The 26574-nt window shown below is 43.3% G+C and overlaps 1 protein-coding gene across 1 annotated transcript in view; it reads left to right on the top strand.

Annotated features, from left to right (window-relative positions):
- MOCOS (molybdenum cofactor sulfurase) overlaps nucleotides 1–26574 on the top strand; it is a 116464-nt gene that overhangs the window by 22329 nt on the left and 67561 nt on the right. Inside the window, exons 4-9 of the mRNA XM_060173720.1 lie at nucleotides 2097–2738; nucleotides 15838–15914; nucleotides 19379–19578; nucleotides 20605–20721; nucleotides 23453–23911; nucleotides 25593–25755. Of these exons, the coding sequence (XP_060029703.1) occupies nucleotides 2097–2738; nucleotides 15838–15914; nucleotides 19379–19578; nucleotides 20605–20721; nucleotides 23453–23911; nucleotides 25593–25755 (1658 nt within the window). The remainder of the gene's footprint in view (nucleotides 1–2096; nucleotides 2739–15837; nucleotides 15915–19378; nucleotides 19579–20604; nucleotides 20722–23452; nucleotides 23912–25592; nucleotides 25756–26574) is intronic.

The following is a 26574-nucleotide window of genomic DNA, read 5'->3' as shown; positions in this document are numbered from 1 at the left end:
GCCAGAGGGCAGGCAGATATGTGAGAAGATGCAGAACAGGACAGACCAGAAGCTCCGGTGGGCAACTCTGAGGTGTGCACAGCTGTGTGTCCCCTGACTGGTACCAGAATTACTGGGCCAGGGTGACCCACACTCTTCATCTTATTTTTCAGAAACAGTATGAAGTTTTTCTCTCTTTAAAAGTTATTGTTAGGGAGTCAGGCTGTAGCGCAGCGGGTTAAGCGCAGGTGGCGCAAAGCACAAGGACCGGCATAAGGATCTCGGTTCTAATCCCGGCTCCCCACCTGCAGGGGAGTCGCTTCACAGGCGGTGAAGCAGGTCTGCAGGTGTCTATCTTTCTCTCCCCCTCTCTGTCTTCCCCTCCTCTCTCCGTTTCTCTCTGTCCTATCCAACAACGACGACAATAATAACTACAACAATAAAACAACAAGGGTAACAAAAGGGAATAAATAAATAAAATAAAATATTTAAAAAAAGAAAGTCTCAATTAAAAAAAGTTATTGTTAAAAAATTATCTTGGAGGGGCAGGCAGTGGCACACATGTTAAGTGCACATATTATCAAGTGCAAGGACCCAGGTTCGAACTCCTGTTCCCCACCTGCAGGAGGTCTGTGTCATGGATGGTGAAGTAAGTCTGCAGGTGTTTCTCTCCCTCTCTCAATTTCCCCATCCTCTCTCAATTTCTCTCAGTCCTATCTAATAAAATTAGAAAGAAAAAAAAAAAGGAAAAAAATGGCTGCTAGGAGCAGTGGATTTGTAGAGCTGGTACCAAGCCCCAGTGATAACCCTAGTGGCAATAATATATATATATATAATTTAGTGTAACCAGGGCCTTGAATGTGCATGATTTCAGTGCTCTGACCATTTTTTTCTTGCATTCTGATAGCGACAGACACTCACAGAGACAGAGACAGAGAGACACCCCAGCTCTGAAGCTTCCTCTGTGTCACAGCCTTCTGTGTGATGCCAGGATTCAATCTGTGTTGCTCACACAGTCATGTAAGCATCCTCCCGAGTGAGCTATTCTCTAGTCCCCTAGGTTTTCTTCCTCCCTCCCTTCCTTCCTTCCTTCCTTCCTTCCTTCCTTCCATCCTTCTTCTCTTTCTTTCTTTCTTTCTTTCTTTCTTTCTTTCTTTCTTTCTTTCTTTCTTTCTTTCTTTCTTTCTTTCTTTCTTTCTGACTCGATGGTTATAGCTGGGGCTTGGTGCCTACACTACAAATCCACTGCTCTTGGAGGCCATTTTTTCCCCCTTTTGTTGCCCTTGTTGTTTACTGTTGTTATTATTATTGTTGTTGTTATTATTATTGCTGTCATTGTTGAATAGGACAGAGAGAAATCAAGAGAAGAAGGTAAGACAGAGAGGTGGAGAGAAAGATAGACGATTGCAGACCTGCTTCACCGCTTGTGAAGCAACCCCCTGCAGGTAGGGAGCTGGGGGCTCGAACTGGGATCCCTATGCCGTCCTTGTGCTTTGTGCCATGTACGCTTAACCCTCTGCACTACTGCCCAGCCCCCCTAGGTTTTCTTTCTATGTTTAATTAGGTTTCTTGTTACAGTCACTCCTTGGCTCTGCCTTTCAGTATTTGCATCTTAGAAAAACTTTTTACATTTCTCTGTGTAATAATTATTTTTTGATAAGCAATTCCCTGCTGTTGCTTCACTTGAAACAATTTCAAATCACTTCCAACTTGTAGTGCTTTGCTGCAGAGCTTCCTGTCTTAAGAGCAAACCGAAACACGCTGACACCACCACTTGCTAGAATGAAGCCAGAGAGTCAGTAAAGAAGGGGGTATTTTTAATGGCGATTAGGTAGCTAATTCATAGCTTCTTGTCTCACCCACTCAGAGTTGAAGACTTGGGAGGGAAAAATGGCTTTGGGAGGGAAAAATGGCTTCTGTCAGTTTGAACGCGTTTACCTTCTGTTCACACAACTTCCTCTGCCCTGTCCCTAATTTGACAGCTATGGCAAAGCCTAACTGGGGCTTCTCTAGCTAACAAGGTAGAAAGATGTCTGCTTTAGCAGGCATAGAACTATTTCCAGGCATGGGCTCTCCAGTGAAGCCGCAGAGTTGCTGTAAGGCTGTACTCTTTGCAGGATCCTGGAGCACTTCCACACCAGTCCAGAGGACTACACTGTGATTTTCACGGCAGGGAGCACAGCTGCTCTGAAACTGGTGACAGAGGCGTTCCCATGGGTGTCCCCGGGCACGGAGAGCAGCGGGAGCCAGTTCTGTTACCTGACTGACAGCCACACCTCCGTGGTGGGCATGAGGGAGGTGCTGAAGGTCAGGGGCGTCACTTCCATCCCAGTCAGCTTGGAGAACATGTTGGCAGCTGGGAAACAGGGAGAGGACATCAGTGACCCTGACTGCCCTGTGCCACATCTCTTCTGTTACCCAGCACAGAGCAATTTTTCTGGAACCAGGTACCCCTTGTCCTGGATAAAGCAGGTCAAGTCAGGGAAGATGTGCCCTGTGAGCACGCCTGGGAAGTGGTTTGTGCTGTTGGACGCCTCCTCCTTCGTGGGCACCTCGCCTTTGGACCTGTCAGTTCACCAGGCTGACTTTGTTCCCGTTTCCTTCTACAAGATCTTTGGCTTCCCCACTGGGCTGGGTGCTCTGCTAGTGAATAATCAGCTGGCTGTTCTTCTGAAGAAAACCTACTTTGGAGGAGGCACGGCCGCCTCGTACCTTGCAGGAGAGGACTTTTATGTTCCAAAGCCGTCGCTGACTGAAAGGTAACCCAGGAAGGGAGGGGCTGGTGAGAGTTCGGTGAGGCCAGGCCTGGCTTGTACCACCTGTAAATTGTGCAAGGGACAGGGCTGGGCCGCCAGGGTCAGGGGAGTTGACTGTTGCTGGCAGGGGTGAGGGCTGGAGGCAGGGCTCAGATGTGGGAGGCTGGAGTGTGCCAGAGCCAGTTCATTGGACTCTGCCCTCCATTTTGGGGGTTCTTCACAGCTGTGGGAGGAAAAGGCCCTGCAGATAAGGGTCATGGGCACAGGAGGTAAAAGGTCTTCTGGGGGAGTAAAGAGGATGGATCTGGGCAGTAAAGAGGCCCTGGTCTTGTCCTGCTTAGTAGCAGTGACAAGAGCCAGTTAAAGCCCTGATTTCAAAAGGTGACACCAAGAGCCAGGAATTAGCTCACATGGTAGAATACACTTTATTTATTTACTCACCTTTATTATATTTATTTATTGGATAGAGACAGCCATAAATCAAGAGGGGAGGGGGTGACAGAGAGGGAGAGAGACAGATACCTGCAGCACTGCTTCATGACTCAAAAAGCTTTCCCCCTCCTGGTGGGTACTGGGGCTTTGAGCCTGGGTCTTTGCACGTTGTAGATGTGTACTCAATTAGGTGTATCACCACCCAGCCTTGAGAGAGTACACTTAATATATATATAATTTTATTTTTGTTTAATTTTATTGTTAAACATTCAAAACCTTTGTTAAATGATAAATTAATTTTTTTGTGTGTGTAGACCATTCTGTATTTCTCTGCATTATTTAAACAACTGTGTCTCTTAGCTCTTGGTAGTAACTAAGTGATAGAGCACAGGACTTCAATTGATGACATCCCAGGTTCAGTTCCTGGTACCACATATGGCAGAGCCAAATGGTACTCTTCCCTTTGTCATGAAAATTAAAAACATCTTAATTATATTTAATGTATATAGGTAGAAATGAGTTATACTAAAATCCATTAGTGAGGAAAAAGGTTTTTTTTTTGCCTCCAGGGTTATTGCTGGGGCTCAGTGCCTGCTCTACGAATCCACTGCTCCTGGAGGCCATCTTTTTTTGTTGTTGTTGCTGTTGTTGTTGGATAGGGCAGAGAAATTGAGAGAAGATGGAAGACGGGGAGAGAAAGATAAACACCTGCAGAACTGTTTCACCACTTGTGAAGTAACCCCCCCTCCCCTGCAGGTGGGGAGCCAGGGGCTCAAACCGGGATCCTTGTGTGGGTCCTTGTACTCCACTATGTGCACCTAACCCAGTGTGCTACCTCCCGGCTTCCCAAATTTGTTGTTTTTAAGTAATAGCAGCCCCCTAATTTATTTATTTATTTATTTATTTATTTTTATTTATTTATTTTATTTAAGAAAGGATTAATTAACAAAACCATAGGGTAGGAGGGGTACAACTCCACACAATTCCCACTACCCAATCTCCATATCCCACCCCCTCCCCCGATAGCTTTCCCATTCTCTATCCCTCTGGGAGCATGGACCCAGGGTCATTGAGGGTTGCAGAAGGTAGAAGGTCTGGCTTCTGTAATTGCTTCCTCGCTGAACATGGGCGTTGACTGGTCGGTCCATACTCCCAGTCTGCCTCTCTCTTTCCCTAGTAGGATGGGTATCTGGGGAAGCTGAGCTCCAGGACACATTGGTGGTGTCTTCAATCCAGGGAAGTCTGGCCGGCATCCTGATGACATCTGGAACCTGGTGACTAAAAAGAGAGTTAACATACAAAGCCAAGCAAATTGTTGAGCAATCATGGACCCAAAGCTTGAAAAAGTGGAGAGGAAGTATTAGGGAGGTACTCACTGCAAACTCTAGTATACTTCTGCTTTCTTACTTTGGTGCCATACTCCAAACTCAGTCAATTTCTGCTTTGCGTTTCTACTTCTTTTTTTTTTTACATGCATAACATTCCCCAGATTCCCATTTAGCAATACAACCCCCACTATTTCATTCATCATTTTTCATGGACCTGTATTCTCCCCACCCACCCACCCACCCCAGAGTCTTTTACTTTGGTGTAATACTCCAATTCCATTTCAGGTTCGACTTGTGTTTTCTTTTCTAATCTTGTTTTTCAACTTCGGCCTGAGAGTGAGATCATCCCGTATTCATCCTTCTGTTTCTGACTTATTTCACTCAACATGATTTTTTCAAGGTCCATCCAAGATCGGCTGAAAACGGTGAAGTCACCATTTTTTATAGCTGAGTAGTATTCCATTGTGTATATATACCACAGCTTGCTCAGCCACTCATCTGTTGTTGGACACCTGGGTTGCTTCCAGGTTTTGGCTATTACAAATTGTGCTGCCAAGAACATATGTGTACACAGATCTTTTTGGATGGATGTGTTGGGTTCCTTAGGATATATCCCCAGGAGGGGAATTGCAGGGTCATAGGGTAGGTCCATTTCTAGCCTTCTGAGACCCTAACTAATTTATGTGCATAGTTACAAAAGATCAGTATCACGCAGATTATATACTTGATGGGGGACAGGTGGTGGTGAACTTTCTAAAGGGCATACATTACAATGATTGATTGATTGCTATGACAAGGTGAACTATGAAAATATCAGAATGGCAGGTTTAGGTCCTCCAGATCCATTGTTTTATTTTTGTTCTTCACTCTCATTTGTTACTAACTTGTAAGTATTGGAAACATAAGAAAGCCAATTTCCTTTTTTTTTTTTTAATTTATTTTTTCTTTTGTTGCCCTTATTGTCTTTTTATTGTTGTAGATATTATTGTTGTTATTAATGTTGTTGTTGTTAAAGTGTAGTCATATAAATCACTAGTTAATTAATATGACGGGGAAAATTAATTGTATGTCTCAAAGTTTTTAAAACACAGACTGAGTCTTTTTAATATATAGGCTGTGTATTTGATATGCAGACTCTCTCAAAAGCCTAGACCAAGTAGATCAGAAGCAACCAACGGCACAGCTACATACAAGATACTGGGTACTATACAGCAAGCTCTAACAAAAGGACTATTCAAAGTTAACCCAATTACCAAATAATGTGATGATAACATTAACTATACATTGTCTTTTTGAAATAAAAAAAAATTTCTCTTTTGTTGCCCTTATTGTCTTTTTAGTGTTGTAGATATTATTGTTGTTATTGATGTTGTCATTGTTAGATAGGACAGAGAGAAATGGAGAGAGGAGGGGAAGACAGAGAGGGGGAGAGAAAGATAGACACATGCAGACCTGCTTCACCGCCTGTGAAGGAACCCCCCTTCACCGCCTGTGAAGGAACCTCCCAGGTGGGGACCCGGGGGCTCTAACCAGGATCCTTACAGTGGTCCTTGTGCTTTGAGCCACATGTGCTTAACCCACTGCGCTACTGCTCGACACCCCGAAAGCCAATTTCTTTGTATTAATTTATTTTCTATTTTTTATTGCCATGGCTCAGTGGCTGTATGATAGACCCACAGTTCTCTGTGGCCATTTTTCTCTCTCTTTTTTAAAAAAAATATTTATTTATTCCCTTTTGTTGCCCTTGTTGTTTTATTGTTGTAGTTATTATTGTTGTTATTGATGTTGTTGTTGTTGGATAGGACAGAGAGAAATGGAGAGAGGAGGGGAGGACAGAGAGGAGGAGAGAAAGATAGACACTTGCAGACCTGCTTCACTACCTGTGAAGTGACTCCCTTGCAGGTGGGGAGTCGGGGGCTCAAACCGGGATCCTTCTGCTGGTCCTTGTGCTTTGCACCATGTGTGCTTAACCCACTGAGCTACTGACTGACTCCCACCATTTCTCTCTCTAATCTATTGGTAGAGGCAAAAAGAAATGGAGATGGAGTCAGGCAGTAGCGCAGCGGGTCAAGTGCACGTGGCGTGAAAACGCAAGGACCGGCATAAGGATCCACCTGCAGGGGAGTCACTTCACAGGCAGTGAAGACAGTCTGTCTTCCCCTCCTTGCTCCATTTCTCTCTGTCCTATCTAACAATGATGACATCAATAATAACAACAATAATAACTACAACAATAATAAAAAGCAACTAGGGAAACGAAAGGGAAAATAAATAAGTAAAAAAATTAAAAAAAAAATGGAGATGAAAGTGGGAGGTAGACAGGTAGAGAGAAAGAGGGACACTTGCTTCACTGGTTGTGAAGTTGCCTTCCTACCAGTGGGGGATAGGGGCTTAAATCCAAGTCCTTTCAATTAGTAATATATGTGCTCTAATTTTAATTTATTTATGTATTACTGGGTAGAGACAGAGAGAAATTGAGAGGGAAGATAGAAAGGAAGAGAGACAGAGATAACTGCAGCACTGCTTCACCACTTGTGAAGCTTTCCCTCTGTAGGTGGGGACCAGGTTCTTGCTTGAATCTGTATCCTTGTGCACTGTCAAGTGTGTACTTAACCAGGTGCACCACTGCTTGACTCTGAAAGAGTACACTTCACTGTGCTCCAGGACCTAGGTTTGAACCTCCAGCACCACATAGGAACACTGTGCACAGCACCAAAAGAAACTCCATGAATGAATCTAGGAGTGATGCTTTCTCTCCTCACACTTCCAACTAGAAATTAAAAGGGGGACAAAACAAAGTCTGCCAGGAGCAATGAAATCATTCCTAGTGGGATTTGGAAAAGAGAAACAAAAGTTACACCATTTGGAATCAATGTATGCACATGTTGGCAGCATAGCTGGTTCTTCACCTCTGCTTGGCACTTTGTTAGCAAAAAAGAATCCATGAACACAGAGGCTCCCAGGGCTGGGGGAAAGCTTCACAAGTGGTGAAGCAGTGCTGCAGGTGTCTCTCTTTCTTTCTTCCTTTCCCTCCCTCTCACTTTCTCTCTGTCTTTATCTAATAAATAAAAATAATAAGTAAAAAAATAGCACATGGCCTAATCAAATGAGAACAGATGACAGGCTCCACATCATATAAAAGTGCAGAATAACAAGACAATTCGGACTTTATTTAGTTGACAGGGGCGTGGTTCTGGATCGATCACACTTTTCTTTTTTCATTTGGGTGGACTACTTTATACCAAGTGCTGCACCCGGATTCTCAGAAATCAGGATATATTTATGTAATATTAGAATCCCTATAATTTTTGACCCTGTCATTTTTAAAATTTGTGATTAATGGTGATTTACAAGGTTATATGATCATAAGATATAGTTTCACACCACACCCACTACCTAAGGTCTGTGTTCCCAGCCTGCCAACAAAGACCACCGTACTTCTCACAAAGACTTAGAAACAGTTTGCTTCTCTTTCTCTCTTTTTTTTTTCAAGTTCATGTGAGTTAGTTCTCCAGATTCCACATATGACTCAAACCACCTGGTAGCTGTCTTTGATCTCTTTACCCATCTTGCTAAGCATAATCACCTCCAGTTCCATTCATTTTGTCCAAAAGGACACTATATCTTCCTTTTTGATTGCAAAGTAGTATTCCATGGAGTGCATATTCCATATCTTCTTTTTTTTTTTAAAAAAATATTTTTTATTTATTTTGGATAGAGGCAGAGAAATTGAGAGAGAAGGAGACAATAGAGACACCTGCAGCACTGCTTGCACTGCTCATGAAGATTCCTTGCAATCAGGCTTGAACTCATGCTGTGCAGATGTCTCCCCAAGGCTCTGCCACTTTACACAGAGATTTATGATACTTTCAGGGCTTTCCCCAACCAATCCTGTCCCGACACATCACTCCAGGGTGTTGACCTAAAAAGCCCGCCTACTCCCCCCCCCCCCCCCCCCCCTCTCTCTCTCTCTCTCTCTCTCTCTCTCTCTCTCTCTCGCTCTCTTGCTTGGTGGTGTGGGTAGGAGGGGGACGGCCATTCTTGGCTGGCTCCAGGTGGCCCAAACTGTTGCGTTGCCACCCCACCCTGAGGTCCCCGCACGAATAAAAGACTGTGTTCCCTTTCTGCTCCAAACCTCCTTTTTCTGTGTCCCGCCACCGCTGTGTCAAACGACAAACTCAGGTCCTTGGCACTGTGATATTTGTGCTTTACTGGGTCTCCTGCCCCTATAACGTCTTTATCCAGTAATCTGTTGATGGGCATTTAGACTGAGTCTCGATTTTTTTTTTTTTGCCTCCAGGGTTATTGCTGGGGCTCGGTGCCTGCACTACGAATACACTGCTCCTGGAGGCCATTTTCCCCATTTTGTTGCTCTTGTTGTTTTTATTGTTATTGTTGTTGTTCGACAGGACAGAGAGAAATGGATAGAGGAGAGGAAGACAGAGAGGGGGAGAGAAAAATGGACACCTGAATACCTGCTTCACCGCTTGTGAAACTACTACCCTGCAGATAGGGAGTTGGGGGCTCGAACTGGGATCCTTATGCTGGTCCTTGCGCTTTGAGCCATGTGTGCTTAACCTGCTGTGCTACTGCTGCCCGACTCCCTCAATTTTTTTCTTGTGAATTCGTAGTTAGAACTCAAGATTTTTTTAAAAAATTCTATTAATGATTTATAAAACAACAAGGGTACAATTCCACACCATTCCCACCACCAGAGTTCTATGTCCCCATTTCCTCCATTGTAAATTGCAGTAGCTCTCCCAAGGCCACAGATATGGGTTGACTATTATTTCTACAACTATCTATATTTATATTTATTTGCCCATTTTTTTCTATGGTTCTACCTTCTTTCTTTTAAAATTTTATTTATTTACTTATTATGCCTCCAGAGTTATTGTTGGGGCTCAGTGCCTACCCTACAAATCCACTGCTTCTGGAGGCTATTTTTTCTCTTTTGTTGCCCTTGTTGTTTCTCATTATTATTATTATTGTTGTGATTGCTGTCATTGTTATTGGCTAGGACAGAGAGAAATCGAGAGAGAAGAGGAAGACAGAGAGGGGAAAGAAAGCAGACCTGCTTCACCAGACCTGCTTCAATGCTTGGGAAGCCGAGGGCTCGAACTGGGATCCTTGTGCTTCACACCTTGTGTGCTTAACCCACTGCGCTACTGCCTGCCCCCTTCTCTTCTTTCTAAGTTACATCTATACCTGTTACTACTTCCAAATGTCCTTCCTTTTTACTTCCTCTCTCTCTCTTTGAGTCCTGATGGAATTGGAGTTCAGAGTCCTTTGGTCATCTTCCCCTAACATTTTACCCCTTCTGGAAGTATGGACCAAAATTCTTTATGGGGTGCAGAAGGTGGGAATTCTGGCTTCTTTGCTGGACATGGGCATTGACACGTCAATCCATACCCCCAGTCTGTTTCTGTTTTTCCCTAGTGGGGACAGCAAAGAGGTTAGTGGGGCAGGACCCAACAGCTAGGTAGATGAGAGTGGTAGATCAGGTCCGAGAACTTGTGTCCTGGATTTGAGACAACCATGGAATCGTGGACTCAGAGTGAACTGACAGAATGGGCTGCCAGCTTTGACAAGATCACTCTGGCTACTGCAGGGGTGAGAAGGAAGCTAGGAGAAAGTGGGGAGTCTTCAGAAGCATTTGAGTGAAGAGTGGCTCAAATTCTACTAAGCCAACAACTACCTTATGGCACGAGAGGCGGCACAGTGGCTAGAGAGTGATATTTACAAGTATAAAGTCCTGAGTTCAATCCCTAGCATTCCAAGTGCCGGTGATGCTCAAGTTTTCTCTCTTTATTTTATTATTTTTAAAAATATTTTTAATTTTATTTATTTATTCCCTTTTGTTGCCCTTGTTGTTTTATTGTTGTAGTTATTATTGTTGTTGTCGTCGTTGTTGTTTCCCACATCTACGCTCGACCGGACCTGCCAATATACGCAGATATCTTCGCCCACCCTGTTCAACGCTTGACGTCTCGTCACCCAATCTGGTCCCCTATGCCTACACTGAACTTCTCTGTTCCAGACTCTTGGAAACAGAGTTGGCAGTCAGCTGAGGTAAAGAACAAACACCTCATCACAGACCCCTGCAAGCGTCAACCCGGCTTTGACCTAGCACGTTATGATTGGGCCCTCCTCAATCGCTATCGAACAGGCCATGGCCAGTGCGCCGCTATGTTCCATCGCTGGGGAGCCAGAGACGACCCGAACTGCCCCTGTGGCTACAGACAGACTATGACCCACATAGTCAACGACTGCCACCTCTCCAGATTCAAAGGAGGTCTCGAAACTTTACATCAGGCTCAACCTGATGCTGTTGACTGGCTATGGAAGAAGGGCAAACGCTAGAAGAAGAGGAGGAGGAGGAGGAGGAGGAGGAGGAGGAGGAGGAGGAGGAGGAGGAGGAGGAGGAGGAGGAGGAAGAAGAAGAAGAAGAAGAAGAAGAAGAAGAAGAAGAAGAAGAAGAAGAAGAAGAAGAAGAAGAAGAAGAAGAAGAGCCCTACCCCACTAGGGAAAGATAGAAAAAGACTGGGGGTGTGGGTCGACCTGTCAACATTCATGTCCAGCGGAGAAGCAATTACAGAAGCCAGAACTCCCGCCTTCTGCACCCCAAGAGAAGGGTCCATATACCCAGAGGGAGAGCCAGGCTAGGGGAAGATGACCAGAGGGCTTTGAACTCCAACCAGGACCTGGAGAGAGGAAGAAAAAAAGGGAGGGCATTTTTTGGAAGTAGTAACAGGTGTAGTTGTGACTTAGAAGGGAAGAGAAGGTAGAACCATAGAAAAAAAATGGGCAAATATATAAAAATATAGATAATTACAGATATAATATTCAACCCATATCTTAAGCCTTGGGAGAACTACTGCAGTTTCCAGTCGAGGGAATGGGGACCCAGAACTCTGGTGGTGGGAACAGCGTGGAACTATACCTCTGTTGTCTCATAATTTTGTAAGTCAATATTAAATCACTAAAAATCAAAGATATAAAAAGAAAATAAAACAGATTTCAGGAGTACTTTCCTATACATACATGCTGTGTATATGTAAGGCTTTATACCGCCTACCAAAATTCTGTGCCCCACTCCCCCCATCATAACCATCTTGGTTCTTACATTGTACAGGAGATAATCTGGTTACTTTAAAAAAAAATTTTCATTTGCTTTAGTCATCTATATTTTACATATAGGTGTCCTTCATTTATTTTACTAAGCATAACCACCTCTAGTTCCATCCATTTTATTCCAAATGATACAATATCATTCTTCTTTATTGTAGAGTAGACTTTGGAATCACTGACATTCCTACGAGGTGATTATTCTGAGTGATGTAAGGAAGGAAATGAAAGACAACTGTAAAATAGTTTCACTTACATGTGAAATATAGGTGAAATATAGAGAATTAAATCAGGGGGAGTGGGTGACATGCCAGGTTAAGTGCACATAGTACAAAGTATAAGAACTCACACAAGGATTCTGGTTTTCTGGTTTGAGCCCTTCCCCCCCATTGCAGGGGGGTAGTGTGTCACTTCTCAAGTGGTGAAGCAGGTCTGGAGGTGTGTCTCTCCATCTCTCCTTCCCTATCTCTCCCTTACACTCTAAATTTCTCTTTGTCCTATCCAATAAATAAAAAGGAATTAAATTACATGAACTTATAAACAAAAAAAGGAGGAGAAGAGAGGAGGTCAACCCATCTCTAAGGCTTTAGTTATCCTTGGTGGGTAGGGGCACAGAATTTTGGTGATGGGTTTGGTGTGGAATAATACAACCATTATCTTATAATCTTGAAATCACTAATAAAATAACAAAAATAAATGAATAAATAAAGCAAGGGAAAAATAGAGTGAAATAGACAAACAAACAGAAAAGTGCTACTTCTACATATATACTCAAAGGACAAATTCAAAAAGATATGTGGACCCCTGTATATGTAGCTGCAGTATTTGCAATAGCTTAAGTATGAAAACAACCTGAATGCCTAACAGTGAGTGGATGGCTGGACAAAGGAGTTGTGGGAAATGTATGAAATGGAATACTTCTCTTCAGTCAGAAAGTATCAGACTGGGCTGGGGAGATAGCATAGTGATTATGCAAAAAGACTCTCATGCCTGAAGCTCCAAGGTCCCAGGTTCAGTCCCCAGCACCACCATACACCACAGCTGAACAATGCTCTGGAAGGAAGAAAAGAAGGAAAGAAGGAAGGAAAGAAGGAAGGAAGGAAGGAAGGAAGGAAGGAAGGAATTGTATAATTTGGAACAAAATACCAATAGGTTCTTTTTAAGAACCTCAGATCTAGGATTGGGGAGACAGCATAATGGTTATGCAAAAAGACTTTCATGCATGAGGTTCTGGAATCCTAGGTTCTAGCCCCAGCACCATTATAAGCCAGAGCTGAGCAGTGCTTTGATTTGGTCTCTCTGTGTATCTCTCTCTGTATAGCTTACTGACAAATAAATAAAATATTAAAAAGTCAAAGGAGGAGGAGAAGCAGCAGCTTGTTAGAGCTATGTGTTGGGGAAAAAGCACCGTGGTTAAGCAAAAAGGTTTTTTTAAAAATTTATTTCTTTATTGGGGAATTAATGTTTTACATTCTACAGTAAATACAATAGTTTGTACATGCATAACATTCCCCAGTTTCCCATTTAACAATACAACCCCCACTATGTCATTTATTATCCTTCATGGACCTGTATTCTCCCCACCCACCCACCCCAGAGTCTTTTACTTTGGTGCAATATGCCAATTACATTTCAGGTTCCACTTGTGTTTTTGTTTCTGATCTTGTTTTTCAACTTCTGCCTGAGAGTGAGATCATCCCATATTCATCCTTCTGTTTCTGACTTATTTCACTTCACATGAATTTTTCAAGGTCCATCCAAGATCGGCTGAAAATGGTGAATTCACCATTTTTTACAGCTGAGTAGTATTCCATTGTGTATATATACCACAACTTGCTCAGCCACTCATCTGTTGTTGGACACCTGGGTTGCTTCCAGGTTTTGGCTATTACAAATTGTGCTGCCAAGAACATATGTGTACACAGATCTTTTTGGATGGGTGTGTTGGGTTCCTTAGGATATATCCCCAGGACAGGAATTGCAGGGTCATAGGGTAGGTCCATTTCTAGCCTTCTGAGAGTTCTCCAGACTGTTCTCCACAGAGGTTGGACCAATTGACATTCCCACCAGCGGTGCAGGAGGGTTCCTTTGACCCCACACCCTCTCCAGCATTTGCTGCTGTTACCTTTTCTGATGTATGACATTCTCACAGAAGTGAAATGATATCTCATCATTGTCTTTATTTGCATTTCTCTTGACACTCAGAGACTTGGAGCATTTTTTCATGTGTTTCACAGCCTTTTGGATCTCTTCTGTGGTGAATATTCTGTCCAAGTCTTCCCCCCATTTTTGGATGGGGTTATTTGTTGTCTTGTTGTTGAGTCTGGCAAGCTCTTTATATATGTTGGTTATTAAACTCTTATCTGATATATGGCATGTAAAGATCTTCTCCCATTCTGTGAGGGGTCTCTTGGTATGGGTAGTGGTTTCTTTTGCTGTGAAGAAGCTTTTTAATTTGATGTAGTCCCATAGGTTTATACTTGCCTTAGTCTTCTTTGTAATTGGATTCATTTCATTGAAAATGTCTTTAAAATTTATGCGGAAAAGAGTTCTGCCAATATTTTCCTCTAAGTATCTGATAGTTTCTGGTCTAACATCCAAGTCCTTGATCCACTTGGAATTTACTTTTGTATTTGGTGAAATACAAAAAATACAAATTCAGTTTCATTCTTCTGCATGTTTCAGCCCATTGTTTCCAACACCATTTGTTGAAGAGACTCTGCTTTCCCCATTTAATAGTCTGGGTACCTTTGTCAAAGATTAGATGTCCATAGGTGTGGGACCTCATTTCTGGGCTCTCAATTCTATTCCACTGGTCAGTGTGTCTATTCATGTTCCAGTACCAAGCAGTTTTGATGACAATGGCCCTATAATACAGTTTGAAATCTGGGAGTGTGATGCCTCCGGTTCTGTTCTTCTTTCTCAAGATTGTTTTGGCAGTTTTAGGTCTTTTCTGGTTCCAGATAAACATTTGTAGCATTTTTTATATTCTCCTAAAAATGTGCTTGGGGGGAGTCGGGCTGTAGCGCAGCGGGTTAAGCGCAGGTGGCGCAAAGCACAAGGACCGGCATAAGGATCCTGGTTCTAATCCCGGCTCCCCACCTGCAGGGGAGTCGCTTCACAGGCGGTGAAGCAGGTCTGCAGGTGTCTATCTTTCTCTCCTCCTCTCTGTCTTCCCCTCCTCTCTCCATTTCTCTCTGTCCTATCCAACAACGACAACAACAATAATAACTACAACAATAAAACAACAAGGGCAACAAAAGGGAATAAATAAATAAAATTAAAAAAAATGTGCTTGGGATCTTGATGGGGATAGCATTAAATTTGTAGATGGCTCTGGGTAATATATTCATTTTGATGATGTTAATTCTTCCAACCCATGAACATGGAATATCTTTCCACTTCTTTGTGTCTTTTTCAATTTCTTTGAGTAGTGACTCATAATTTTCAGTATATAAGTCTGTCACTTCTTTGGTTAGATTAACTCCTAGATATTTTATTGTTTTTGTTGCTATAGTAAAAGGAATTGATTTCTGGATTTCAATTTCTTCTAACTTAGTGTTTGCATAGAGGAATGCCACTGACTTTTGAATGTTAATTTTATAGCCTGATACCTTACTGTATTGCCTGATGATTTCCAAAAGCTTCTTGCTGGATTCCTTAGGTTTTTCCATATATACTATCATGTCATCTTCAGATAAGGAGAGTTTGACTTCTTCTCCTCCAATCTGTATCCCTTTAATTCCTTGCTCCTGCCTGATTGCGCAAAATGGTTTTCATGCCTGAGGTGCCATGGGTCCCAGGTTCAATTCCCAGCTCCACCATAAACCAGAGCTGAGCAGTGAGTGCTCTGGTAAAAATAGCTCAGAGCTGCCCTGAGTATAGTGCCCTCTTGTGGGCAAGAGCCACAGCACAGATTTCCTCAAGGTGCTGACAATTTTCTTCTTTTTTTAAAAATCATTTTATTGGGGAGTTGTTGACACATGAGTACTGACCAGCAGTCTTTTTGGGTACTTTTTCAGCACTGAGAGACAATGCATAGATAAGGAAGAGAGGCAGCCTGATGGTGTGCTAAGCCTCCAGCCTAGGGGGAAGCAGATAGAGGGGAGACATTCAAAGATGATGGCTCAGATCCAAATCTCCTTATCTGTCATAAAATGCACCTTGAGAAACCGGCCACAACTTGACTCTTGTTCCCTTCACCATGGTTACAGGTTTGAAGATGGCACCATCTCATTCCTTGATGTGATAGCATTAAAACATGGATTTGATGCCCTTGAACGCCTTACTGGTTAGTAGATTTCTTTTATTGTTGTCGTAGTTATTGTTGTTGTTATTGATGCCGTTGTTGTTAGATATGGCAGAGAGAAATGGACAGAGGAGGGGAAGACAGAGAGGGGGAAAGAAAGATAGATACCTGCAGACCTGCTTCACTGCCTATGAAGCTAACCCCCTGCAGGTGGGGAGCCGGGGGATCGAACCGGGATCCTTACACTGGTCCTTGTGCTTCACTTAACCTGCTGCGTTACACCCAACTCACAATATTTTTACCCACTATTCATTTTTGGTGTACAAAATCTGAAGGCTTAATTAATGCTATTAAAAAAAACAACAACAAAACGATGACTGCCGGGCTTTTGTGGGGAGGCCTCTCTCGGGCACAGATTCCCTGGCGTGTCTGCCCTGTTGTGCACCAGGAGCGGGTGCTTAGGAAAATATGACCCAAGGCTGCCAGGGTAGAGCCTTATGGGACTCTCACAGTGTCTGTTGCTAGTGATGTGACATAAGATGACCCGGAGACTGTGTTTAGGAACGATCCGTTTATTGAACAGAAAAGCAGTGTTTTTAAGGGGTCATAGGAGGAAGTAACATGTATATTCCATATATGGTAGGGAGGTAAGGGGTCTAGAGGGGGTCAGGACTTCTCTAGTGAGTGATCGAAGGAATGAGGAAATTGTTAGGGGTTGAGAAAAGGTCAGGGTTTGATTAGTGACTACTGAGCAAGGGTTTAATTGGTTGAAGGAACTAGGAAATAGGGTTATCAATAACCAGCAGACGGAAAGGGGTCCTGAGGGCAGAGAGAAGATGGATCATGTATGATTAAAGGAACAGAGTGGGTAGAGAACTAGGGAGAGGAAGGTCGGTTATTGTTTGACAGAGCAGAACAATGATATATGGATTACATGTGATCAAAGGAGGTGAACTTCTAGTAACCTCTGAGTAAGCAAACCATCTGGTTTGGGAACCGAGGAAGTGGGCTGTGTGTCAGGGGGTGCAGAATCCTTGTGAGGCAGGGAGACTGGCGGGGGGGGGGGGGCAGGTCCTGGGGGTCATTTCCCTCCTTGCTTGATTTCTGGTAGAGAGACTAACAGGGTGGTCATGCTCTCCAGGCACCTATCTTTCAATGGGAGGTCCCACACCAAGCTTAACCATATCCTCACAATTTCCCTACAGATGACAAGGGTGCTGGGAGGAGAAGCACCCGATTAAATTTACATGTTACCATATGCAAGGAATTGAGTTCAAGTCCCTGCTCCCCATCTGAAGAGGGGAAGCTTCATGAGTAATGAAGCAGGTCTGCAGGTGTTTCTCTGTCTTCTCCCTCTCTATCTCCCCCATCTCTCTCAATTTCTATCTGTCCTATCAAATTAAGAGTAAAAAAAAAAAAAAAAGGAAAAATGGTCTCAGGAAGTGGTGGGTTCATTATGCAGGCATCAAGTCCCACCAATAACCCTGACAGTAATTAAAAAAAAAAAAGATGAGAAGCATTTTTTATAGAAGCATCCCACAGAAAGAACAATGGTAAGCTGCTGTTCAACACCAAAGACTCACTATTTACTTTCTGGACTGTGCTATATAGTATTTACCAGAATTTAAAATCATGAAAGTAAGGGCTAGACCTGCCACTTATTAATGACCTTGTTTTTTGTTTTTTTTTTGCGGGGGGAGTGGGTGGGTGAAAGAGAATTCTAGCTAGAAAGCAGAGCCTTGTGTGGTCCAGGAGGTGGCACAGTGATAAAGCATTGGACTCTCAAGCGGGAGGTCCCAAGTTCAATCCCTGGCAACACAAGTACCAGAGTGATGTCTGGTTCTTTCTCTCCTCTTATCTTTATCACTAATAAATAAATAAAATCTTAAAAAGAAAAAGAAAGGAAGAAAGAGAGAGAGAGAAAGGAGAAAAGCAAGCAAGCAAGCAAGCAGAGCCTTGAACTGAGAGCAACTTCCCCTTCTGGTATTTGGGGAGTGACCAAAAGTGCAGGCAGGCTGGCTGGGGTACAGCAGAGCAGAAGATGAGTTGGGGATTTTTTTCTATAAATATATATTTGTGTATTGAATAGAGACAGAGAGAAATTGAGAGGAGAGTGGGAGGTTGGGAGAGAGACACCTGTAGCACTGCTTCATCAACCATAAAGCTTGCCCTTTGCAGGTGAGGACCTGGGTTTTGAACCCAGGTCCTTGCATATTGTATCAATAATATGTACGCTCAACCAGGCGGGACACCTCCACAGCCCCAAGGTGGGGATTTTGACTGGAAACTTTAAAGCATATATGGGCAAGGGTTTCTCAAATCCTAGGCATTGTGTATTGGGGCTCAGCACCAAGCATTGCTGAGTCTCATGGCTTGCTTTCTACCTAAAACTTAAATGGTTGCAGGGGGGAGGGGAGAGATTAATTTAGGGACAGTGAGGGGAGAGACAGTTCCATTTAGTCTCTCTCTCTCTTTTTTATAATTCCTTTATTGGGGAATTAATGTTTTACATTCGACAGTAAATACAATAGTTTCTACATGCATAACATTTGCCAGTTTCCCATATAACCATTTAGTCTCTTGAACACACTAATGCACAGTCAAAATGATTCATGGTGCAGAGTGGTTTCAGGGTAGAGAGATGATACGTGGTCAGCCTAACTAGATGTGGCTGATCTCTGGAAAGGAGAAGGGGGAAAAAGTGACATTTAGGGTGAACATTACTGATGAGGAACAGCACAAACCGGTCTTGGCTTGGTCTTGTGAAATGCAGGCCGTGGCAATATCCATCCTCCCCACAAATGGGCTGGACAAAGCAAGTTATTTTTTTATTATTATTATTTTTCTCCAGGGTTATTGCTGGGGCTCAGTGCCTGCACCATGAATCCATGGCTCATGGAGGCTAATTTTTTCCCTTTTGTCGTCCTTTTTTTTCTTTTTAAGTTCTTTATTGGGGGATTAATGTTTTACATTCAACAGTAAATATAATAATTTATACATGCATAACATTTCTCAGTTTTCCACATAACAATGCAACCCCCACTAGGTCCTCTGTCATCCTTTTTGGACCTGTACTCTTTCCCCCACCCACCCCAGAGTCTTTTACTTTGGTGCAATACAGCAGGTCCAGTTTATTTATTTATTTATTTATTTATTTATTTATTTATTCCCTTTTGTTGCCCTTGTTGTTTTACTGTTGTAGTTATTGTTGTTGTTGTTGATGTCATGGTTGTTGGATAGGACAGAAAGTGAGAGAGGAGGGGAAGATTGGCGGGGGGGGGGGGGGGGGGGGGGGGGAAGACACCTGCAGACCTGCTTCACCGCCTGTGAAGCGACTCCCGTGCATGTGGGGAGCCGGCTCGAACAGGGTCCTTAAGCTGGTCCTTGAGCTTTTGCGCCACCTTCGCTTAACACGCTGTGCTACCGCCCCACCCCCGTTTTGTTTTTAAATGAATGAGCGAGCTCACATAAAGTTCATGATTCTGTGTTGTCTGGTGACTGTTGAGGTGGCATGGAGAACGTAAGGCAGCACACTTTTACCTTGGCTCGGTACACCTACGCTGCCCTGTTAGCCCTCCACTACCCCAACGGAGCCCCCGTGGTGCAGATCTACAGCGACTCTGAGTTCAGCAACCCTGAGGTTCAGGGTCCAATCATCAATTTCAACGTGCTTGATGACCATGGAAACATTATTGGCTACTCCCAGGTAAGGTTTTTTTTTTTTTTCCCTGACCTATTCACAAGAAGACTTTTTTTTTCTAATTTCTTTTCTTTTCTTTTTTTTTTTTTAAAGATTTTATTTATTTATTAATGAGAAAGATAGGAGAGAGAGAGAGAAAGAACCAGACATCACTCTGGTACATGTGCTGCCAGGGACTGAACTCAGGACCTCATGCTTTAGAGTCTAGTGCCTTAGCCACTGCACCACCTCCTAGACCACAAGAAGACTGTTATTGTGTGGAGCTCTGCAGCCTCTCTGGATCTTGAAATTTGCAGTCTCTGGGGTCTTGTCGTTTGTGTGACGAAACCTGTGAACTGCCAGAGAGAACACTGCGCCTTCTGCAGGGACCACTGGTCTTGGGGGCCAAGCCATGGTGCATTCAGCATAAAGACCCAAGTTTGAGCCCTTGCTCCCCACCTGCAGCGGGAATGCTTCACTAGTTGTGGAACAGGTCTGCAGGAGTCTATTGTTCTCTTTCCCTCTCTATCTCCCCCCCCCCCAATTTCTCTGTGTCCTATCCAATAAAATGGAAAAAAATGGCTACCAGGAGCAGTGGATTCGTAATGCTGGCACTGAGCCCCAGTGATAGCCCTGGAGGAAAAACAAAACAAAACAAAACAAAACATAAAACCCAACACTGGTCCTTCCGTAATTGACAACATTAGTGCAGTGATGTAGAGTCCAGGCCACGATAGCACATGATGCGTTGCATCCCAGATGCGCTCAGATTGAAGTGTATGAACACTTAACTTGGAGTTTCACCTAAGTTCAATACATTCTCCTTTTTGGGGAATATCTATAGTTCAACTCCATAAGCCTCAATTCTCAATAATCTTTTATAAATGTGTTTTATAAACCCACACTATCTCATAGTTATTTAGGATGAAACTCCAGGCTCATGTTTTCATTTGATTGCTAGGAAAGAGGTCAGAATGTTGATCTGAAATGCTCTCCCAGGCAGAGAGAGACAGTGACATCCCTGACACTGTTCCATGCCATCTAAATCTTTAGGTGGACAAAATGGCCAGTCTCTACAACATCCAAGTGCGAACTGGCTGCTTCTGTAACACTGGGGCCTGCCAGCGGCATCTGGGGATAAGCAACGAGATGGTCAAGAAGCATCATCAGGTTGGTACTGGACCCTGCATTGCAAACAGAGTCAGAATGAACCCAAGGGGGTGTCTCTACCTGCTGTTGTTTGTCTGGGGGGGGGGGTGTCATGCAATTGAAAAGGGGATCAACTACCATGGGAAATATATTCAATTGATACCTCTGTGGCTGTCACTTTTTACTTACAGGGCAGAAAGTAAATAAAAAAGAACTAAACTTTTAGACTCTAAGAACAAAACAGTGGTTTCCAGAAGGGAAGGGAGTGGAGTGAGGCTAGGTGAACTAGGTAAAAGGTGTCAGTGGTATGATGATGGATTGAAGCTGAAATTCTGTTGGCATCTGTGTACAGAAGCTGGGTCCACAGGCTGGATATCTGAAACTTTCATGCTTTCACAAGTATGACTTCAATTAAAAAAAAGAGCTCACCAAACTCAGCAGCAACAACAACAGAATGACCCCATCCAAAGGTGGGGAGAGGATATGAACAGAATATTTACCAAAGAAGAGATCCAGAAGGCCCACAGACATGAAAAAATGTTCCAAGTCATTGATTGTCAGAGAAATTCAAATAAGGACAACAATGAGATACCACTTCATTCCTGTGAGAATGTCATACACCAGAAAAGATAGCAGCAACAAATGCTGGAGAGGTTGTGGGGACAAAGAAATCCTCCTGCACTGCTGGTGGGAATGTTAGTTGATCCAACCCGTGTGGAAAGCAGTCGAGAACTCTCAGAAGGCTAGAAATGAACTTACCCTATGACCCTGAAATTCCTCTCCTATGGATGTATACTACGGAACAAAACATGCTCATCCAAAAAGGTCTCAGTATATCTGTGTTCATGGCAGCACTATTTGTAATAGCCAAAACCTGGAAGCAAACCAGGTGTCCAACAATAGATAAGTGGCTAAGAAAGTTGTGGTATATATACACAATGGAATACTGCTCAGCTATTAGGAATGGTACCTGTTGTTGGGCATCTGGATTGTTTCCATATTTAGGCTACTACAAAGAGTACTGCTATGAACATAGAAGTACATAGGTCTCTCTGGCTAGGTGTTTTTATTTTCTTTAGATAGATCCCTAAGAGAGGGATTGCTGGGTCATAGTATAGGTCCATTTCCAATGTTCTGAGATACTTCTGAAATATCTTTCACAGAGGTTGAACCAGTTTACATTCCCATTAGCAGTGTAGAAGTATTCCTATTAACCCCACACACCCACTTGTTCCTATCCTTCCAATGTATGATATTCTTTTTTTTTTCTTCCCTTCAGGGATATTGCTGGGGGTTCAGTACCTGTACCATGAATCCACTGCTCCTGGAGACTATTTTTTCCCCTTTTTGTTGCCCTTTTTTAAATTGTTGTTGTGGTTATTATTGTTGTTGTTATTTATATTGTTGTTATTAGATAGGACAGAGAGAAATGGAGAGAGGAGGGGAAGACAGAGAGGGGGAGAGAAAGACACCTGAAGACCTGCTTCTCAGCCTGGGAAGTGACCCCTCTGCAGGTGGGTGGCCAGGGGCTCGAACCCAGATCCTTATGCCAGTCCTTGCACTTTGAGCCATGTGCGCTTAACCCACTGCACTACTGCCCGATCCCACGATGTGTGATATTCTTACAGGTGATAGGTGGTAACTCACTGTTGTCTTTACTTGCATTTCTTTGGTAGCCAGTGATTTTGAGCATTTGTTATATGTCTGTTGGCCATCTGAATGCCTTTTTGGGTGAAGATTCTGTCCATGTCCTCTCCCCATTCTTAATGGAGTTATTTGCATGGTGATATGTGGTGGTCTGGTTTCATTTATATATATTTTAATGGGAAAGAAAAAGATACAGAGGGAGAGTCCAAAACACTGTTCAGGTCTGGTTTATGGTCATGCTGGCGATTGAATGTGGGATCTCAGAGCCTCAGGTATAAAAGTCTTTTGTATAACCATTATGTCTCCCCAGTCTCCAGTTTCATTCTTTTTAATTTTTTATTATCTTTATTTATATATTGGTTAGAGACAGCTAGAAATTGAGAGGGAAAGGCATGGTAGAGAGGAAGAGAGACAGAGAGACACCTGCAATACTGCTTCACAACTTGCAAAAACTTTCCCACTGCAGGTGGGGACCAGGGGCTTGAACCCAGGTCCTCGTGCATGTAATGTGTGCACTCAACCAGGTGTACCACCACCCAGCTCCTCTTTCATTCTTCAATCCAGTTTTCCCAGAACCATTTGTTGAAAAGGCTCTCCTTTCTCTATTTAATGCTTTGGATCTTCTTGTAAAAAAAAATTGTCTACATGGGGGCTCTGTGAACTCTTGAGATTGATATTAATCTTACTTCTTAGTTGTGTAAAGTAAGGTCCAGAAAGTGGAGTCCTGTTTCTGAGCATTGCAGTTCTATTTCCATGGGTGAATTTTGTAAAATTAACAACATTTAAAAATTTTTTACTTATTTTTAAAATTATTTTATTTTAAAATATTTATTTATTAGATAGAGAAGAGAAATTGAGAGGAGAAAAGGGGAAGATAGAGATGGAGAGAGACAGAGAGACACCTGCAGCTCTACTTTACCATTCATGAAGCTCCCCCTACAGGTAGGCACCAGGGACTGGAACCTGGGTCCTTGCCCACTATAATGTGTGCACTTAATCAGGTGCACCACCGCCTGCCACCCCCCCCCCCCATTTGTTTTGCAAAGCATTTTCCAACTTGTCTATGAGTGATCACTCTGAATGACTTGTTTCCCTTTTATTCTAGGCTGGTCACATCTGTGGAGATGACATTGACCTCATCGATGGGCAGCCAACAGGATCAGTGAGGATTTCATTTGGATACATGTCTACACTTGAGGACGCCCAGGCCTTCCTCAGGTTCATCATTGCAACCCGACTGCGCCCATCTGAAGGCCAGCCTCTCTCTCAGGTTACCCCCAGGAATGCCAGGGAGCCACAGTTGGAAGTCAGGGCTGGAAGCACACCCGCTGCCATGGACAGACACAGCCTGTGGCCTCAGGAAGATGCTTCCGCAGACTCTGGGGTTTGGAACCGCTTGTCCACTACTGTGGATGCTGCAGGTTTGCACTCATCTCTATCTGAGGCCATCGAAACCCAGCATACCCAGTCTGAGAAGTCTTCAGGAGTCTTCAACTGGGGCCCAGGGACACACGTCATCACCAACCTTTATCTCTACCCCATCAAGTCATGTGCTGCATTTGAGGTCAGGGCTTTTATGGAAGCATAGTGATTACTTCTTCTTAGTTCGCTTTATGATGTTTTTTCAAAGAAGAGCATGTAAAATCAAAACCATCTTCAGAGTACTGTGACATATGAAGTCATTATTTTTTATTTATTTATTTTTGCCTCCAAGGTTACCTCTGGGGTTTGGTGCCTGCACTATGAATCCACTGCTGCTGTGGCCATTTTTTTCAGATTTTTTTGTGTAGGACAGAGAGAAATTGAGAGGGGAGGGAAAGCAAAGAGGGAGAGATAAAGATAAACATCTGCAGACCTGCTTCACCGATTGTGAAGCTTCCCCCTACAGATGGGGAGCTGGGGGCTGGAGCCAGGATCCTTGAGCTTTGTACTATGTGCACTGAACCTGGTGTGCCACCACCCAACCCCCCTGAAGTCATTATCATTTATTTATTTAAAAAATTTTAAAAGCATTTTACTTATTTTATTTTTGAGAGATAAGCAGAGAGAGAAAGACACAGAGAGAAACACCAGAGCACTGCTCAGCTTTGGCTTATGGTGGTGCGGGAGATTGAACCTGGGACTTCAGCGCCTCAGACATGACAGTCTCTTTGCATAACCATTAAGCTATTTACCCCCACCCTTAAAAATCTTTTTTAACCCTTTATTTATTATTGGATAGAGATAGAGAGAAATTGAGAGGGGAGGGAGGGTAGAGAGGGAAAGAGACAGAGAGAGACTCACAGATCTGCTTCATCACTTGTCAAGCTTTCCCCCAGTAGGTGGGAACCAGGGACTTGAACCTAGGTCCTTGGCCATCATAATGTGTGCATTTAACGAGGTGCTCCACCACCTGGTCCCAAAGAGTCATCATCACTCTCATTTTATTAGTTTAGGCTGACTTAGAGAGTTTTGAGTCATGGTTTACTACTCCCTGCTGAAGCCCCTTACATGCTCTGTTTCCTCCAGCCTTCACACCAACGCCATGGTTATCATCCTTGTTCTATAAGCATGGAGCCCAAGTGTTACTGAAGTCTAAATGGTTTGCACAGATCACTAACTCCTAAGTGCTAGAGAAAGAGTTGGAATGAGGTCAGCTGCAGCCACGAGTCCATGGTCTTATATGTCCTCACAAGGTGGCATGAGTGAGGAAGCTTCCTGGATCTTTTCTGTAAATGCTCCAATCCCACTGTTGAGGTTGTTTCTCCCATGAGCTACACCTCCCACTGGTCTCACCTCCTGATTTTATTAGAGTGGGGGCTAGGATTCCAACGTAGTGAACTTTGTGGTATATCAATGTCTAGTACATTATAGTGGGACCTAGAGTATATTTGGAGGTGGCAGGAGTGGCTTCTTGAAGAGGGAATGTAGAATATGAGATGGAATCAAGCATCTTGAGAGAGGAGGAAGTACATTCTAGACAGATGGAATGGCATCTAAGTAGTGCTGAGGTGTGCAAGAGCCTGGTAAATTACAAGAGCTGAAAGAAAGCCTTGTTTTTTAAAAAAATACTCTAGAAAGATTTATTATTATAATTATATTTAAATTAATTTAAATTAAATAATTAATTTTTACCAGAGTTCTACTTAGATGGTGGTACAGAGGATTGAACCTGGGACTTTGAAGTCTTAGGCATGAGAGTCTCTGCATAACTATTATCCTATCTCTCCTGCCCAGAAAACCTTACTTTGTGTGTATGTATTTAGGTGACCAGTTGGCCACTAGGAAATCAGGGGTTGCTGTATGACCGGAACTGGATGGTGGTAAATCACAACGGCATTTGCCTGAGTCAGAAGCAGGAGCCCCGGCTCTGCCTGATCCAGCCCTTCATTGACCTGACGCAAAGAATCATGGTCCTCAGAGCCCAAGGTGTGAAAATGGGGTCATATTTACAAAGTAGCTTTTATACTTATATGAAAGGAAAATAATGACTTTCATTGACATGATGTCTAGCAAAGATGATATATGGTTTGTTCTCCTGGGTCTTGAGAACTCTCTGAGGAGAGGTAAAGAGCTGATGGTTCAATCATAACATGAAGAAGCAGGTGTAGAATTTGAATTAGATGGCATGCTTTCCTTCACTTTATTTTTTTGCATCTTTAAATTTATTTATTTATATAATTTTAAAAAATGTTTATTTATTTATTTTCCCATTTGCTGCCCTTGTTGTTTTTTATTGTTTTAGTTATTATTGCTGTTGTTGTTGTTGTTGTTGTTGTTGGATAAGACAGAGAGAAATGGAGAGAGGAGGGGAAGACAGAGAGGGTTAGAGAAAGATAGACACCTGCAAACCCGCTTCACCGCTTGTGAAGCGACTCCTCTGCAGGTGGGGGGCCGGGGGCTCGGACAGGGATCCTTACGAGGGTCCTTGCGCTGGTCCTTTTGCTTTGCGCCATGCGCGCTTAACCCACTGCGTTACCACCTGACTCCCTAAATTTATTTTTATTATTTATTTATTTTTGCCTCCAGAGTTATCGCTGGGGCTCGGTGCCCATGCTATGAATCCACTGCTCCTGGCAGCCATTTTTCCCATTTTTTGCCCTTGTCGTTGTGGTTGTTGTTGGATAGGACAGAATGGAGAGAGGATGGGAAGACAGAGAAGGGGGGAGAAAGATAGACACCTGCAGACCCACACCATCTGTGAATGAACCCCCTGTAGGTGGTGAGCTGAGGGTTCAAAACGGGATT

Source organism: Erinaceus europaeus, chromosome 15 (assembly GCF_950295315.1).
Source record: "Erinaceus europaeus chromosome 15, mEriEur2.1, whole genome shotgun sequence".
Taxonomy (NCBI): domain Eukaryota; kingdom Metazoa; phylum Chordata; class Mammalia; order Eulipotyphla; family Erinaceidae; genus Erinaceus; species Erinaceus europaeus.
This window is presented reverse-complemented; position numbering and strand designations above follow the sequence as displayed.